The sequence below is a fragment of the Rana temporaria genome, chromosome 1 (assembly GCF_905171775.1).
Source record: "Rana temporaria chromosome 1, aRanTem1.1, whole genome shotgun sequence".
NCBI classification, from domain to species: domain Eukaryota; kingdom Metazoa; phylum Chordata; class Amphibia; order Anura; family Ranidae; genus Rana; species Rana temporaria.
The window spans coordinates 291815751-291834280 of record NC_053489.1 but is presented as its reverse complement, the minus strand read 5'-3'; the positions used below and the strand labels follow the sequence as shown (position 1 = coordinate 291834280).

The 18530-nt window shown below is 39.3% G+C and overlaps 1 protein-coding gene across 1 annotated transcript in view; it reads left to right on the top strand.

Moving 5' to 3' along the window:
* The window catches only part of RFX3 (regulatory factor X3), a 266612-nt gene that overhangs the window by 213811 nt on the left and 34271 nt on the right, over positions 1 to 18530 (top strand). Inside the window, exons 9-11 of the mRNA XM_040357345.1 lie at positions 5461 to 5573; positions 7059 to 7174; positions 8097 to 8251. Coding sequence (XP_040213279.1) covers positions 5461 to 5573; positions 7059 to 7174; positions 8097 to 8251 — 384 coding nt within the window. The remainder of the gene's footprint in view (positions 1 to 5460; positions 5574 to 7058; positions 7175 to 8096; positions 8252 to 18530) is intronic.

The following is an 18530-nucleotide window of genomic DNA, read 5'->3' as shown; positions in this document are numbered from 1 at the left end:
AAGCACAAGAAAAAAATTACATTTCTCCATTCTTGGCCAAGTTCACCTTTCTTTTTTGCTAAAATACAGCTCCCCTATGTTCCAATATACCATCAATGTATCTTGGTTGTAAAAAAAATACAAGCTTTCTTAGATTCTATGAACAAGGCCTTACCTTACCCTTGCTATATTTCTTAGAAAGCTTCAGAGACTCCCTGGTATAGATTGGAGACAGAGAAACCAGTAAGACACAGGAAGGAGTTTACCAGCTGACCTCTTTAGCATGCACCCGTCTTCCATCAATTAAGTTTTTACAGTATCCTCAGCATTTCTCTACATGTACATTTGCCTGGCTTCCCCAGCACCCCTTCAGACAGGCTCAGACTGCATGCTAAACACCCTGGGGCCTCATGCAGCCCATGGGACTCCCCTGATGTAGTGCAAGGGCCTGCCTGATTGGATACAGAGTGATGGGATAGATGGTGTATCCTCCTATTATATAATCTTGATGAATCTAAAGGAGATTGTACAATCAGATTGTATAGTGTATGGTCACATTTATACACTTAAAATTACCTAGGTGGGTTTTCAGTTTCATTAATTGTTAATGGCACACCAAACACAGAAGCAAACACATTTTGCCACATGAAAAAACAGGTGTCAAGCACAATAAATAAAATGCAACTCGCTACACGACAAAATGTCCCATAAGCTACTTGTAGCGCAGCTCATTGAAATCAACGAACTTCCCTATGTGTGTGAGGAAAAACGAGCCAAAAAACATGCGCTCGCACTATTCTAGGTGTAACTGGGGCCTGAAAGTGAAATTGGTGCATTTACACCAGAGCAATTAGGCTCCATCTGTGTGTTTCCAAACGCATGGCAAACTGCACAGAAAACGCATGCTTTGCAATGTGTTTCAGAAATGCTGCAAATGTGCATCGTGCTTGTGTTGTCATTACATGTTAAAGGCACCCCAAGTGCGGAAAATGCACCAAAAACTGCAGTAACGCACCATGCTTCGCTCCAAGAAGAAGTTGTGGAGCTTCTCTGGGGCAATTTTTGTGCGTAGGGCACAAGTCCTATGCCTGCATACTTTTGCTGACAGGTATCCCTCATTCCCATCTCAAAAAGTTGAGAGGTATGCAATTTATCCTTTAAAGTTAACTTCTCATGAGAGAAATACCAGGGTTGCAATTGCGTACCTCCTCCTAAAAATGATAATTGCCTGCATGTTATGCTGACATCGGGGCTTCAATAGTTAAAGTATAACTAAAGACAAAACATTTTTTTAGTTTTGAATACAATGCAGAGCAATTACAATAATTGTCAGTTTTTCTGGCATATGGAAAATCTATATCACTAAATACTCAAACCTAATTTTTTATTATTTTACATTGCCTAGTCTGTCATCAGTTTACATTCATACAATTTTTCTTTGTGCATCCCTTTTTAGAAGCAGTCTACTGTGTATGTATTCTTTTACACATTTATCTTTTTTTGGCCTCTGACTCCAGGCTTTCTATTCCCTGCCATGATATGCCACCTGCTGTGCATTCTTTGGTCTTTTTGTTTTCTTGGTATGGATGGCTGTTGAGTTATGCATCTCACAGAGTCCTGGGTTCATATCCTCTGAGTTTTACATCTCTGTTGGCCTACAGGCAGCTTCAAGAATGAAACAATGGAAGCCTAACATGTATCCCCTGCTGTAAATGTGGTCACTGACATGCTGCTGACATTCTTTTACACTCCCATTATACTGAGAGCATTTTGTTGGACTCCTTAAGTCAGACAAACTTTAAGAAGACACACATATGGCAATTTTAAAGCAAACCTTTACAGAGAGACACATAAAGCTTCCATTGCCAACCCCCTTCTGATGATGCATATTCACTGGCTAATACACCAAGTGGGTTCAATAATGAGTGAATCACAAGACTTTATACAAGTATGCATATCAGGAAAGTCAGAAAATCTACAGTGGGTATAGAAAGGATAACCCCCCCCCCCCTCACATTTTGTTGCTTTGCTGCCTGAAATGAAGACGCACAGCTTTTGTTATATCCAGCTGTAATGAAGACACACAGCATTTTTTTTATCCAGCTGTATTTACTCAGTTCAACTTATAACATCCAAGTGAAAGATATAACACCAACATGTCAGAATTTTATTTTTAAACATTCAAAAACTGATTTTCTGAGTTGGAAAAGGGATCACCCCTGTGTGTCAGTATTTTGTTGAACCACGTTTTGCCTTAATTAGAGCCTTTAGTCTGTTGGGATATGTCTCTACTAACTTTTCACATCTAGGCTTGCAATATTTGCCCACTCTTTGCAGAACTGCTCATGTTCAGTTACATTTGATGGCGACCATTTGTGGCTTGCAGTCTTCAAGTCATTCCACAGATTTGCAATTTTCAGTGGAGTTTAAGTCTGCACTCTGACTAGGCCATGCAAAGCCATTCACCGTTTTCTTTTTCAACTACGTTGTGTTTTTTTTTTTGCTGTGTGCTTTGGGTCATTGTCATGTTGGAAGGTAAACCTTCTTCCCATTGACATCTTTCTGGCAGCGGACAGCAGATTTTCCTCAAGAATTTGATGGTATTTTGCCCCATCCATTTTTCCTTCTATCCTGACATCCCTGCTGCAGAGTAACACCCCCAAAACAGGATATTACCATCTCCATGCTTTACTGTAGAAAAGGTGTTACTTGGAAGGTGAGCTGTATTGGATTTCCACCAGACATATCGTTTGGTGTTGAGGCCAAATAGTTAAATATTAGTCTCATCTGACCATAACACCTTTTTCCATGTGACCTCAGGATCTTCAAGGTGCGTTTTGGCAAAACTCAGTTGTGACTCCATGTGGTCTTTCTTTAGGAGTGGCTTTTTTCTTACAACCCTCCCATACAAGCTACATTTGTGGAAATGTGTTCACATGCACACAATGTCATAAATTCCTACAGTTGCTTCAGAGTTGCTGTAGGCCTCTTGGTGACCCGTCTGAGCAGTTCCTTCCTGGCTCTTTCATCCAGTTTGGAGCAACATCCTGATCCAGGGAGGGTCTGTGTTGTACCAAATACCTTTCACATCCTAATAATAGACTTCACTGTGATTCTAGGCATTGATAAAGCCTTTGATTTTTTTTTTGCATCTATCTCCTGACTTGTGCCTGTCCACAACTTTATCCCTGAGATCTTTTGACAGTGCCTTGCCACCCATAGTTGATTGTTTGCTTCAGTTGCACTACCAGGGACTGAAATGCCTCAGGAAAGCTCTTTTTTTTTTGCTGAGCTAGTCAAAATGACCACATCTAGTCACAGTTTTAAGTCAAATGGCTTTTTGTGCCATTGAGAAAGTGATTAGCTACACCTGATTGAGTTTATAAGTCATTTTAGGAGGGGGTGATCCTTTTTCCAACTCAGCAATTGTATTGTTTTTGATTTTTTTATAAGTTTTTCTGACATGTTGGTGTTATATTTTTTACGTGGATGTTATAAGTAGAACTGAGTAAATCGAGCTGGATAAAACAAAAACTGTATCCGTCTTCATTTCAGGCTGCAAAGCAACATAATGTGATTATTATAAGAGGGGGGGGGGAATTATTTTCTATATACACTATAGTTTAATGTGATTATTTACATACTTGTTCCATGCAAGCGAAACAAAGTATTGAAGCAAGAGGGAAACCTAACAGCCAGGAGACTAGAATGATAAGTAAACAAATGTTTGATCACTTTCATTATTTTTCTTTGCCCAATTAAAATGAAGTGATCAGACAGGTTGGAAAAATGTTCTGTTTTTTTGTGCATGATTTATAGGACTTATATCATGCAAAAAACAAAAAAAAATATCGTTTTAGTGAAAATTTGGTAAAAACATTATCAATATAATTTCGATGGCATTGATGAAAACATTAACAATTTGTGGCAGATCAAGAGAAATACTTTCTAAAGATAAGTAAAAATATTATTCCAAAGAAGATTGATACAAAACTTATGTATATCTGGTTAAACAAAAAACTGTATCATCTACGGGCTGCTTAAAGGGTTACTAAACCCTTGTTTAAAAAAATAAAATAACAAACATGTCATACTTACCTCCACTGTGCAGTGTTTTTGCACAGAGTGGCCCTGATTCTCCTCTTCTGGGGTCCCTCAGCGGCGTTGGTAGCTCCTCTTCTCGACTGCCCCATCGGAGAAGCGCTCTCCTTCGGGACACCTGTGCAGGCGTACTCCCGAGTCCTGCTTCTGCATCTATTGATAGACAGCAGGACTCAGCCCCGCCCCAAGTAATTGGGGGGTGCTGGGGAGGCTGCTGCACACAGAAGTTTTTTTTATCTTAATGCATAGAATGCATTAAGATAAAAAAAACCTTCTGCCTTTACAACTCCTTTAAGCTATTGGATCAGCATAAAAACCAAGCAACTAGCATTCTCTGGTGGAAATGTTAACATGTATTTCTGTCAGAACAACTTTCCTTTAACCCTCTGACTGCAAAAAGGGTACATCATTAGATAGCTGTTTATGTAAACCTTGCATATTATTACATGGTTTTCAGATCTCCTACAGTTGCTGTAGGGAATTCCTCTTTGTACATGGGACTTCTCATGCAAACCTTTCACATTTTACTTGAGACATGCTTGCCAGTCAAAAAATTATCATCCCAGGATTAGGAAAACCGAAGCTAAATTATACCAGCCGAGTATGTATACAAAAAATATTTGATTAAAGAAAAGCAAATTAAGTATTTTAAAAAATATGGTGTGTCACTTTTGAGATTGTGGAAGGTACAGTTAAAGCGGAGCTCCACCCAAAAGGGGACACTCTGCTTATCCCCCCCCCCTCTGCTGCCACATTTGCAGCGGCGGGGGTACCTGGTCTAATCAGGGACCGGCTCCCACTTCCCCCTGATCTTGTCCAGGACACTCCTCCCAACTGGCTGAGACACAGCACCGGCGCCATTGGCTCCCACGGCTCAGCGGCTGTCATTCAAACTCAGTCAGATCAGGGCTCTGTTTCTGAATGGATACATGGAGCTCTTACTCAGCTCAGGTGCCCCCATAGAGAGCTGCAGGCTGATAGGGAACTATCATTTTCAAAAGACAAATAAAACAGCCCCTGTATTTTTCTCAACACAGGTTTTCATAAAGGTACACACTATTATATTGTATAGAAGGACCCTTCTTTGAGTGTGTGTTACATAGTTATGCAGCATCACTTGTTCATGTAGTATTAATAGATTCTACTTGTTAAATGTACGTACTGTGGAACACATATCTCTGAGATTGTTTAAAAATATTATCTATTTTTTATAGCAACATTAATAAAAGAATAAAAATAAAATCTTGCCAGCCTTTGCTCATTAAGTAATGTGACCTTTTAGAATGTCTGTCTTGCTATGCTTCTTAAATATTTTCCTAATGAAGCTGTAATTGGCACCATCCACAATATCTTTCTTCTATTTTGTTGTTATGGCAACAGATGCGTCTAGAGCACTTCCAGAATTTGCAGAAGTTGAAATCTCTTCTCTGCCAGATGGTACAACCTTTGAAGATCTCAAGTCACTGCAGACTCTTTATCGGGAGCACTGTGAGGTAAAAGGCACCTATGTGTTTGTGAGAATTACTACTCCCACACTACAATGTATTTATTCTCTCATCTATGATGTGTTTTCAAAAATGAGAAAAAAAAATCTGCTGTCCATGTGGTAGGCTTACTGGAGCACACACATAATGTAACTAAAGAGCTAGACACATTTTATTCCTGAAGGTGTTGTGGTAATCCAAAGGATGGATGAAACAAAACATGTATAGTAGACGCTCATTATCATGATCATACTTCATTTTGAAAACATGTTTGAGTCACTCAAAATTGTGTTTGATAGGGGTACATGAACTAATTTTTTGAGTAAACCGTAGAGATATATTTATACCTCAAATTCAGAAACCCAACCTCATGCTCATGTTTCCTCCCACATTACAATACCTGACTGCAGGAGGAAAATGCATATAGTAAGATGAGCTACCTAAAGTCTCATTATTTTAAAGCTACATTGACAAGTGTAAGAACAAATATGTTGTTTTAGTAATCGTAGAAGCAGAACTGTACAGAATTTATCCTTGAATGAACATTATTATGATGACCTTGTAGCCTATACTAATATTAAAATGAGGATTATTCTTGCTTTTCCCGTAGCTCCAGCACATTAAAAGCATAATATTCAAAAAAGCAGCCAGAATTGTTATGCTAATGACTAACTCCATATACTGTACATCCTGGGCATCAATATTCAAAGAAACTTTTATAGTATTAGTGTCTCTATTGTATCTATTATAGTAATGGTGCCTCTATTGTATTGTCTGAATGTCTGCTGCAAGTTGGTAACTGTATATATGGTAAACTTTGAAGACACAAAGCTTCTCATTGAATAGAACTGTCAGGGCCCAGTTAATTTTGTAACTGTTGCAAAAGAGTATTTCTTAAAACCTATAGTCCAATTGTCATTGAAAAAGGGTAGGCTAATGATTAAGAACAATTGGGCTTCATGTACACGGGACGTTTTGAAACCTCTCCTGAACGATTTAACTTGACAGATTGTAACTAACGTTTAAAATGACCGTTTAGCTGCCTTTGCTGTTAGAAGCCTGTTTTACATTGAAAATAGTCAAAAATGTTTCTCCATTAAGAACGCCTGTAAACGAAACGCGGCTAAACGGGAGTTACCGCGTTTACAAGCTTTTACATGCTTTTGGCATTTTAAATGCATCTGAACATCCGTCCTAAAAGGATTTTTTTTGCTTTCCAAAAAATGCTTCTAAACTCAACTGCCTAGAAACGACTATAAACGACCCTGTGTATATGTACTGGTAAGATAACATTGAGGAGAGTTCAGGGGCAGCTAAAAAGAAAAACTGCTCCTAAACATCCATTTACCAGCAGCAGTGTACATGAAGCCTTAGTTGGACAACTTTTTTTTATATTTACAGCACCAAATTTAACTGGCTCACATGCACACAATAATAAAATGATATTTCAATGCCAAAATAAATAATCATATTTTCCTTTAATTTGTTGTTCAGGCAATATTGGATGTTGTTGTAAACTTACAGTTTAGCTTGATTGAGAAGCTGTGGCAGACTTTCTGGCGTTACGCTCCGACCTCTACAGCTGATGGCACCTCCATTACAGAGTCTGGGTAAGACCCTTCCAGCACTTTTGAGGTTGCTGCTAAAAGGATCATTTGTCCAAAGCAGCCATAGTCTTTGATTTTAAATGTAAGTTACAGAATAAAAATATATTGTCAGCCTAATTTGTGGCTTTAGGGAGCTTCTAGTTCTTCTGAAGCTGTTTTTACAAATTTTAACTACTGAGGACTTTTTTTAGTGCAGTAGGGTTATGAAAATTTACTCTCTACTTTTTTATTGCACCATAGTATTTTGCTACTCTGGCCAGATGCACATTACATTATTTCTTAAAAGGGAAATAAAATATATCTCTATTGAGCACATATTTTAAGTTACTAAAAAAATGTTAGACTAATTTTTTTATATCATTTTTACATCTTTACATGCTTGCCCTTTCATACATTTGTTCTTGTATTACGTTTAGAGATTTTTTAGACTAACAGCTCAGAGAAAGCTCTCTATTTTGCTCAGCCTTATTCAATTGCTCTGCTTAACATGTAGGAAGAGAGTGCAAGGTATTCAGTGTCGATTAACCCATAGATGTGTGAGAGAGCAGTAAAGCACAATTACTATGTAACACTACAAAGAAAGCATAGCTGGAGTCTTTAATGAGCAAATATGGCTGCTCCCATGTACATAATTATTCATAAGCTATCACCAAGCATTGATACAATTATCTGCTAGAATTTGATCTCTTTCACATGTTCATTTAAACACTCCTAAAAAGACTTATTTAAAATGGATATAATTTCTGCAGCAATGACCAACTCACCTTATATAACCACATTCCACATTGTATTCCATTCTATTGCCTTTTCTGATTTTTCTCTTACTCACTTAACTTCTTATTGTACTTGAAACAACTTGAGCAATATACTGTTGCAAATGTGGAGATAAATCACATTCTCATTTGATTTGTATTTCTGTTTCTAGCAACCTAAGTGAAATGGAAAGCAGGCTCCCAAAGTCAAAGTTGATTTTGCTCTGCAAAAATGAATTGATTCTGAAGTGGATGTGCAACTGTGACCATGTGATGTATCAAGCTTTGGTGGAGATCCTAATTCCCGATGTCCTAAGACCAATTCCTAGTAAGATATATTCTAGGCATGATTATTTTTGGATCCTAGGCCCAGGATGTACATATTGAGCTTATTCTCTGTCCCCACTATTACAAATCCCCCTCTCCCACCACCATGTAGCTGTCAAATGCCAGATTATGAGGTGGTATCAAAGAGTTTTGAGACTAGCTCTGTGTACAAGAAAGTACTTTATTTATCTACATTTTCACACTATCACCTTCAAAATAGTCCCCTTGCACAGAAATACAGCGCTCCCAGCATTCCTACCACTTCTGGAATGTGTCCTAGAAGTTATTTACATTTTTTTCATACATCACGGGACACAGAGCATCCAAAATAAATACTATGTGGGTAATACGCCAGTGTCTGTAAGGTGGTGGACACTGATGTAATACATGTGCTCTTGGAGCATACTTGGATGTCTAGACGGTTCTATCAAGAATCATGAACTTCAGTCGTATCCATTTGAAAAAGCTGTCAGCCAAAATGGATGGTACCCAAGCCTCATTGGATAGGAATAAAGATTCCTCAGGGTTTGCCTGTAATGCAGCCTTACGGCGCTGGCCCCTGCGTAAGAGAACCCTTTTATGACAAAGCCAGCTGTGATGGGTGAAGGTTGGACTGTTATGTTCAGAGTCCTGCAGCAGGAATGGTAAGTCTGCATTTTTGTGGTTTTTGAGAGATCTGACTGTCTGGTCTTTTTCCAGTGGAGGCAGTGTACTGTTTAATCATGCTCTGTGCACTTCTTAGGAGAGTTGGGCTGCTGTTTCTCCTCCAGACACTAAAGGGCGCAGGCTCGCTTAGTATGGCCTATATCTATATAGGCAGGAAGTGGAGGGACGGCCATGTTTTACAATGTGGTCGGCAGGTTCAGCAGGGCCTCTTGAGATATTACAGAAGCCCATGGATACTAATGAAGTGTGAGTTTTTACTATGGGAGAAATGTGTGGCCAGACAAGTCATGATTATATACTGCATACCTAATGCTTTATGCGGGGGGGGGGGGGGTGTAAGTTGATACACCCCTATACGGGTATTAGTGCACTGTAAGTGGTTGTGTCTCCAGAATAATGTGCATTTGGTCTGCAGGAGCTTACTTTTAGGCTGTTCTGAAGCAGAAAAAATGCTCCATAGGATGCTTGGCTAATCCTGCAAAACTAGTGTGAGGCCAAGTGCATTTGGGCAGGGGCAGCATAGTATACATGCTTGCGCACTTGTTGCTTAAACGCATGTTTGAATAAACATGTTTTGCATAGATGTTGCATAGATACATGTGGCATAAGCACATTTTTTTTGTAAGAACATGGGCATCACCACACTTTAAGGAGTTGTGTCTCCAGAATAGCATGCATTTGGTCTGCAGGAGCTTAGTTTTAGGCTGTTGAAGCAGCATAGAGGCTGCATTGGATGCCTATGAACTTGGCTAACCCATGAAATGCTAGTATGGGCCCATGTGCAGTTGAGCAGGTGCAGCATAGTATACATGTTTCCTAATGCTTACTTACTTGCATAGGCACGTGTTTGCATAGACACATGCTTACGTGAATAAACGCAAGCTAGAGAAATAAAAAAATCTAGCATGAAGAAGTCCTGTGCTGCCTTAACAGTAAGCAACAATTTAGTACATACAATAGCCAAGTGAACCTTCCAATGCACTGCACGGCATGGGTAAAGGGCTTTAAAGGAGTTGTAAAGTCTCAAGTTTTTTCACCTTAATGCATTAAGGTGAAAAACCTTTTGTGGTGCAACTGCCCCTCAGAACCCCCCTTTTACTTACCTGAACCCGATCTTTCCAGCGACAAGACTGTGCCTAGCAGCTCCAGCCGCTGTCTTGGGTCCTCATTGGCCTCGAGAGTCATTGGCTCCTGCTGCTGTCAATCACATCCAGTGACATGGGAGCCAGGGGCGGGGCCGAGTCCTGTTGTCTGTGTCAATAGACACAGCAGCAGGATTTGGTAACACACCCGCACGAGTGCCCCCATGGAATGCGACTCTCTGTGGGGGCACTCAATGCAGAGGAGTAGCCAGGAGCGCCACCGGGGGACCCCAGAACAGGAGGATCAGGTAAATATAACATGTTTTGTTATTTTTTTTAAACAAACCTTACATCTACCTACAAACAATTTTCAGACTCTCATAGCAAGTGATGAGCTGTTTATCAGCTGTAGACAAGTGGGAGGGCTGGTTCAAAGAGAGAGGTAGCAGCCTGAAGCTGCAGCACAGGCAAGCATTCTTTTTAGGCGCAGCAGCTAAAAACTGCAGTGTATCTGGAGCAACACTGAGCACACAAAATTGCCTTTCACTTTTAAATGCAACACAGGGATTTCTTGATTTAGATTTAATATTTGTGCTGTACAGATATCTTTTACACAACTTTGCTAGTAGATGCAGTGAATACAACACAGACACAGTACAGCAAGTGTATAAACTGCCAACTATGTTCTCGCAACTATAACGCAGCTCTGTTTACAATCTATAAGTGTGACAGAACCCACTGTCACTGTGTGTTTTGGAAGGGACTGTGGGTGGGCCTCATACCCACAGATTATGGCCCAGAAGAGACTGGAGACCTGGGGACAAGCTGGCATTGAGATAATGTAATGTAATGCTACATCCCTTCTCCCCCATCCCCCCCTCTTGTTGCTGTGTCTAGTTGTGTTGGTAAATGGCACATAGTCAATGGTCTCGACTGGAGACATCTCTCTGCAGGGGATGTGTATTGAGGGGCTGCCTGCTTACCATAATCCCTTTATATTCAACTGTAGTCTGTTTCAATGTACAAGTGTTCAGTTCCCATTGGTTCTTCCTTGTCCCCTCCCCCTCCCCTCTATGACAAAGCTAAGGGGAGTGTCCCTAACTGTGTGTAAAAGTGTATGTTTTGTAAACAGTTTATGCTTTGCATGTTTAACCCTCAACACCTGTGTGGCTTGTCTTGTGATTGAGGGGTTAAGGGCTGGTTATGGCAAATCTGCAGGCTGCGGGTGCGTTTGGAGGACAGGAGACACAGGTCTGGCAGAGATGCCCACCTGGGGTATCCGAGATCCGTCACAATAAGTAATTAAGGTACTGTGTATATCTCGCAGGACAGTTGCTGCTTTTCTGGGGTTCGTATTTCTCACATTTGTTTTTCATAATATAATTATTGGGAGTTTTACAAAATTACAAATAAAGAACACAACTGGAATGAATTCCACAATGGAGTAATAAAAGAAATAGTAGACAATATTCCTTTTATTTCTACATAAGCTTTTCATAAATACCGCTTTAGTTTCCTGAATAACATAGGTGTTATCTTTTGGTTGGTTTACTAAAGGGTGTCACAACACCCATCCATGGCACTACAGTAAATGCTGGCCTTGAACATTTTATAGTCTGTATTTCATGAATTGATGTACTAGTAGAAAAATAGCACATTCAAGGTCTGACTGAGTACCCTCGCTTGCTCTTATTCACTAGCCAATACTCCTACGTAATACATGGTCAGTTTAGTCTAATTACGCATTTTGTGTAGCTAAAACATTTTCTTCCTCTGAAAAAATGTACACCATCCATGTCAGATGCAGGTAATTTGCTAATGGGGATTACAGATAATCTTTTTTTTCTTCCATGAATGTAGCATTTGTGCTCAAAGCTTACAGGTTACAATATTTTGTCCTTCCAGTCATTATTGTACCACTGCCTGTGTGTCTGTATTCTGCCCATAAGCCAAGCAGCAGGAATTTGAAAGTCAATGTGATTTTCTGAAGAGCCGTAATCCCAAAGAACCTTGTGGCAAACAAAGCTGCTTTCAATTGATGCGTATGCCTGTATTGCGCAAGGCTTATTATATGCAATATAGCACAGAACAGTTTAACGCCTACGGCTTTGCACTACATGAACAAACATATGACCTTTGCTTGCAAACACAAAAAAAGTGTTAAGTAAAAAAAAAAAACACTTTAGATTTTTATTTGTGAACAATATAAAACTGTAGAAGAAATTTTTTTTCTTTGTATACTAAATGCAACAAGAGAATTATTTTGTATTAAATAAAGTTGCCATCTCCATAAAACAATTTCAGACAACTACTGCAGGTTATAAGACAGGTGTGTGTTGCACCATATGATATCCTGTTTCACAGAGTGAAAAAAGAGACATACTTGACTGACATATATGAACTAAAAAAAATGATAAATCTGCTCATAAACTAAAGCTGTCTACATGAAAACATTAGAACCCAACATCTAATGGAAGAACATTAGATGTTACAGATAATCTTTTTTTTCTTCCATGAATGTAGCAGAAGTTTACATACCCTGGCAGAATTTATGATTTCTTGGCCATTTTTCAGAGAATATGAATGATAACACAAACATTTCTTTCACTCACGGTTAGTGTTTCACTGAAGCTATATATTATCAATCAACTGAGTTTACTCTTTTTAAATCATAATGGCAACATAAACTATTCAAATTACCCTGATCAAAAGTTTACATACCCTGGTGATTTTGGCGTGCTAACATGCACACAAGTTGACACAAAGGGGTTTGAATGGCTATTAAAGGTAACCATCCTCACCTGTGATCTGTTTGCTTGTAATTAGTGTGTGTGTGTGTGTATGTGTATAAAAGGTCAATGAGTTTCTGGACTCCTGACAGACCCTTGCATCCTTCATCCAGTGCTACACTGACATTTCTGGATTCTGAGTGATGGGGAAAGCAAAAGAATTGTCAAAGGATCTGTGGGGAAATGTAGTTGAACTAAATAAAACAAGAAAGGGATTTGAGAATGCCAATCAGCAGTGTTCAGACTCTAATCAAGAAGTGGAAAATAAGGGGTTCTGTTGAAACCAAACCACGGTCAGGTAAACCAACTAAAATTTCAGCCACAACTGCCAGGATGCAAAGAAAACCCCACAAATAACTTCAGGTGAAATACAGGACTCTCTGAAATCATGTGGTGTGGCTGTTTCAAGATGCACATTAAGGAGGGACTTGAAGAAATATGGGCTGCATGGTCGAGTCGCCAGAAGAAAGCCATTACTACGCAAAAGCCATAAAGTATCCCTGATACGCGAGACACGCGAAACACATAGAGATTTGACACAGTACGCCTTCACAATGGAGCGATGTGTTTGTAAGTTTTAAACAGCTTAGATGCATGCCGTGGTGTATATTGCTCACTGTGAAAAACCCGGCCGCTGCCTTCATTCATAGCTGTGTGTGTACTTGCCTGTATGCACTGTTTTAACCTGCAAAGCTTTTGAATAAAAATGGTATTACACTATCCCCGTTTTTGTGGCTCATTGCGGTGGAGCCGTTTTGAATTTTTTCCATTGAATGATTGGAACACAGTTTTTTCACTAAGGAGCCATCTGTGTTGAATCTATTGGGAATTGATCCAATTTGGGAGAGATTGTATTAAGTAGGATCCTGAGAGAATCTTTATATGCCTGAAGGTCAATTATGGCCGCCTAAATCTGGTGAGCACATTTTGATTGTCACTTTGGGTGAAGCACTTTAATATGCATGTTGCACTTTCTGAGAGCACGTGGTTAAATCTCGCTACCAGTTCTACATTTGCAATTATTTTAACTTTTTTTTTTTGGATCTGCATTTTTTGGATCTGTATTTTTTTTTTTATAATTTATTGGTGTTTATATGGACATTATTTACACTTGTTGCGCCCTTTTGTACCTTTCTTTCACATAACGTATCCCGCTTACAATACACCAAACAGCACAGAGACAAGCCTCAAACCTTCTGCCACAAAGTCATTTGGAGTGATAAGATCAAAATTGAGTCTTGCCTGAGTAGGGCAGTCTCGGGGTGGTGGGGTTGGAGCACGGGGTCACTCTCTTTTTCTTTTTCTATTTCTTCCTCTATTTTCTCTACTATCTCTTATCTTCTGTTTTCTTCTCCTTTTCACTTTTCTGTCCTTGTCTTGTTATTATGATGATGTGAGAGTCATCTAAATTTTTATTTATTTTTTTGCCTTTGCTCCCTAACCGCTGCGTAGCGAGCATTTCCATGGAGTGTGGTTCGATCTCAGGGAGTGAGGGGGAGATCTTGCCACACAGCCGTTTACACCGATTTGCTTATATATACAGCGGTTAGTTGATGTGTCTAACATTTATGCTTATCTGAATAATTCTTTATGGATGACTTTTGTTTACCTTTAATGGTTGGAGGATTTAATACTAAAATGTCATAAGGTAGTAGATCCAGCCCATGTGTGGAACTTCAAGTGAGCTTTGAAGTCATTGTTGAGGATAATGATGTCTTACTTACTCCGCTTCATAATGATTCCAGTTTGTAATTTGTCTGTAATGGAGGTTCCCATGCATTGTTAGAATAACTAAGGACTTTACTTACATTTTGTATTTCTTTGTAAAAAATTCAATAAAAACATTGAAACTAAGATCAAAATTGAGCTTTTTGGCCACAACCATAAACGCTACATTTGGAGAGTAGTCAACAATGCATATGAAGAAAAGTACCAAGGTGGGTCGCTGATGTGTGAGCTACAAAGGCACAGGAAATTTGGTCAAAATTGTTGGAAAGATGATTGCAGTATGTTATCAAAAAATACTGGAGGAACATTTGCTATCATCAGCCAGGAAGCGACGCGTGGAACGTACGTGGACATTCCAACATGACAATGATCCAGACAAGGCCAAGTCGACCTGTCATTGGCTACAGCAGAATAAAGTGAAGGTTCTGGGCAGCTTTACCATCTGAGAAGATAGAGAGCCTCATCCACAAATACCACAAAAGACTTCAAGCTGTCATTGATGTTAAAGGGGGCAATACACGGTATTAAGAACTGGGGTATGTAAACCTTTGATCAGGGTCATTTGGGTAGTTTCTGTTGCCATTATTATTTAAACAGAGTAAACACAGTTGATTGATAATAAATGGCTTCAGCCAAACACTAACCATGAGTGAAAGAAAACGTTTTTGTGTTATCATTCATATTCTCAGAAAAATGGCAAAGAAATCATAAATTCTGCCAGGGTATGTAAACTTATGAGCACAACTGTATTCCTTTCTGGTTAAAACTCCAGAGCCCTCAAAGTCCTCCACATGAAAGTAAATGAGCCACTTTAATTCAGTAAGGATAAATTTCAAATCCTCCAAAGTTTTATACTCAACTATCAATGCTTCTAGCAAATACACACTGTGCAGGGAGTTACGCAAACACTGCTGCAATTTTTTCTGGCCAGTCTTGAAGCCTCATACACATGTACGGACAAATGTTGCATGATAGATGGAATATATAGGATTTTGTTAGTGCATGCACAGAAGACTTTGGAAGAAGCTGAAAGTTTTTTTAGCAGCAGCTGTATGGTCACACAGCATGGATTTGCCAAGAGCACAGACAGTTGAGTATAAGACCTATGGGGGGGACAGGGAGGGGGGTGAAGTGATTAAATTGACCAAAGTGTCACCAGCTGCTTTACTTGTATTTTTTTGGCTACTTTGCTTTACGGCTGGGTTCACACCGCAGCATGGAGCGGTTTACAGCAGGGGTCCGGTGCGTCCCTCTTCATCGTTTCATGTCCGATTTCAGTCCACATTTTTGGCTGAATTCGGACCTGAAACGGACCAGAGGACACACAGGACTCTTGTGCAATTCACTCCGGAGCCGCTCCGAAGATGTGTAAACCGGCTCCATAGAGAGCCGATCACAATCTCCGAACATGCGAATTGGATGCGGGGAAGACCGCATCCAATTCACAATAGTGTGAACCTGGCCTCAAGCAAGTAAACAACTCCAGTCCTCAAGGCGCCCCAACAGGTCATGTTTTCAGAATTTCCGTCAGCTCTGGTATTTACTTAGGCAGTGACATTGATCAAATCACCTGTGCAAAATATCAGAAAGCCTAAAAACGTGTTGGGGCGCCTTGAGGACTGGCGTTGAGAAATACAGCACTATCTAACCTTCCTAACAAATGAACACTGCCAATGGTCACTTAGCTTGTGTCTGGTCCCCGATTTCTGTAGCAAATGGGACTTGAGGCATCTCTAGGGATTGCAGAAAAATGGGTTGTTTATTTAGAAAACTTGGGCAGTCATTCCCACATGGGTGTATCTTTTTCTACCTCTTCCTTTCTACATCAGTTTCAAGAGAAGCATTTTTTAACTCCATATTCTAGATGACACTTTAGTATAATACATGCCATGGGTCAAATATGTCAAAAGGTCAATCTACTGTTAATCCTTATTGACACAGCTTTGGGTCCAGTGTTTGAAAACAACTCCTATAAAACAATTGCAGTAGCTAAAATTGCCCAAATATACAACAGAATCTATTTCCCCATTGTGATAGAAGAAAAACTAGGTGTGTGCAAACATTGTTCCAATGGCATTTGTTTGAGATGTTCTCACAAGAAAACTAATGTTGTTTAATACATGTCTGAAAAATCGCCAAACTTATAACACACTCACAAACAATCACACCTGTAAAAGAAGCTGCCTATGTAAGGAAAAGTTGCTGCAAGCTTTTCTTTTCTTTTTACAGATAGGGGTCTTTGTAAACGTGACCCTGTGGTGACTGGGTAATTTTAAAGGCCCTGTTACTTTAAATGGACTGGGGAATAATTTAAAGGATATTTGTATAAAAGTACAGCTATTCTTTTAATTTTAATAGCATTTTATTGGTGTATATACAGTGGGTAAAATAAGTATTGAACACATCGCAATTTTTCTAGGTAAATCTATTTCTAAAGGTGCTATTGACAGGAAATGTTCACCACAAGTCAATAAAAATCTGTGCAATCCATACATACAAAGAAACCAAAACAAATACGTTTCAGAAATGATGTTATGTGTAATAAAAATGGAATGACTAAGGGAAAATGTATTGAACACAGTAACTGAAATGTATTTAATACTTCATACAAAATCTTTTGTTGGTAATGACAGCTTCAGGATGCCTCATGTATGGAGAAACTAGTCACATGTATTGCTCAGGTGTAAATTTTGACCATTCTTCCACACAAACAGTCTTCAAATCTTGAAGGTTATGTGGGCCTCTTCTATGAACTCTGATGTTTAGTTCTTTCCATAGATTGGCAGGTGATTGGTGATTGGCAGGTGATTGGCTGAGCCAATTTTATCAAGAATGTCTTGGTACATTTTTCCATTCATCCTTTCTTCAACGATATGAAGTTGCCAGTACCGTATGCTGAAAAACAGCCCCACACCATGATGTCCCCACCTCCAAACTTTACTGTTGGAATGGTGTTTTTGGGGTAATGTGCAATTTGACCTCCAAACATGGTGTGCATAAAGAGTTAAATGTTGGTTTCATCTAACCAGACTATATTCTCCCAGTATTTCCAAGGTTTGTCTAAATGCAGCAAACTTTAAATGAGATTCAACATGCTTTTTCTTCAGCAATGGAGTCTTGTGTGGGAAGCGTGCATACAGGCAATGGCGGTTGAGTGCATTACTTACCAAATTTTCTTTGAAACAATTCCAGGTCTTTCTGAAGCTCCCCATAAGTGGTCCCTGTCTCTTGGACAACTTTTATGATAATTCTTTTCACTCCTCAGAAATCTTGCGAGGAGCACATGGTCGTGGCCATGTTAAGGTGAAATTAATTTCTTTCTACTTCCAGATTATGGCCCAAACAGTGCTCATTGTAACATTCAGAAGTTAAGAAATCCTTCTGTAACCAATGCCATCAGTACATTTTGCAACAATAAGGTTGTGAAGGTCTTGAGAGAGCTCTTGGCTTTTACCCATCATGAGATGTTTCTTGTGTGACACCTTGGTAATGAGACACCTTTGTATAGGCCATCAGTTGAGACTGAACAAGTTGATATTAATTTCCACTAACAAGTGGAAGGATTGCTTTCTAATTACTGATAGATTTCAGCTGGTGTCTTAGCTTTTCATGCCTTTTTGCACCTCCTTTTCTTCATGTGTTAAATACTTTTTCCCTGTGTCATTTAATTTGTTACACATAACTTAATTTCTAAACGTATTTGTTTTGGTTTCGTTGTATGTATGGATTGCATGGGTTGTTACCGTCATGTGGTGAACATTTCTTGTCAATAGCACCTTTATAGTTACCTAGAAAAATAGTAACATGTTCAACACTTTTTACCTGCTATATGTGTTATTAAAAATAGCAAGGGCCTTCTCATATGAAAAGTTAGTTCTGACAAAAAGTACAGTTGTTTAGCGCTAAGCTTTAACCAACACAACACTAGTTTTCGATGCAGTGGGAGGGGTTTGAACTTCTGCCAGGTTTACAATGCTGCATGTTTTTCTGTTGAGGAGATTTTTCTATATGGTCT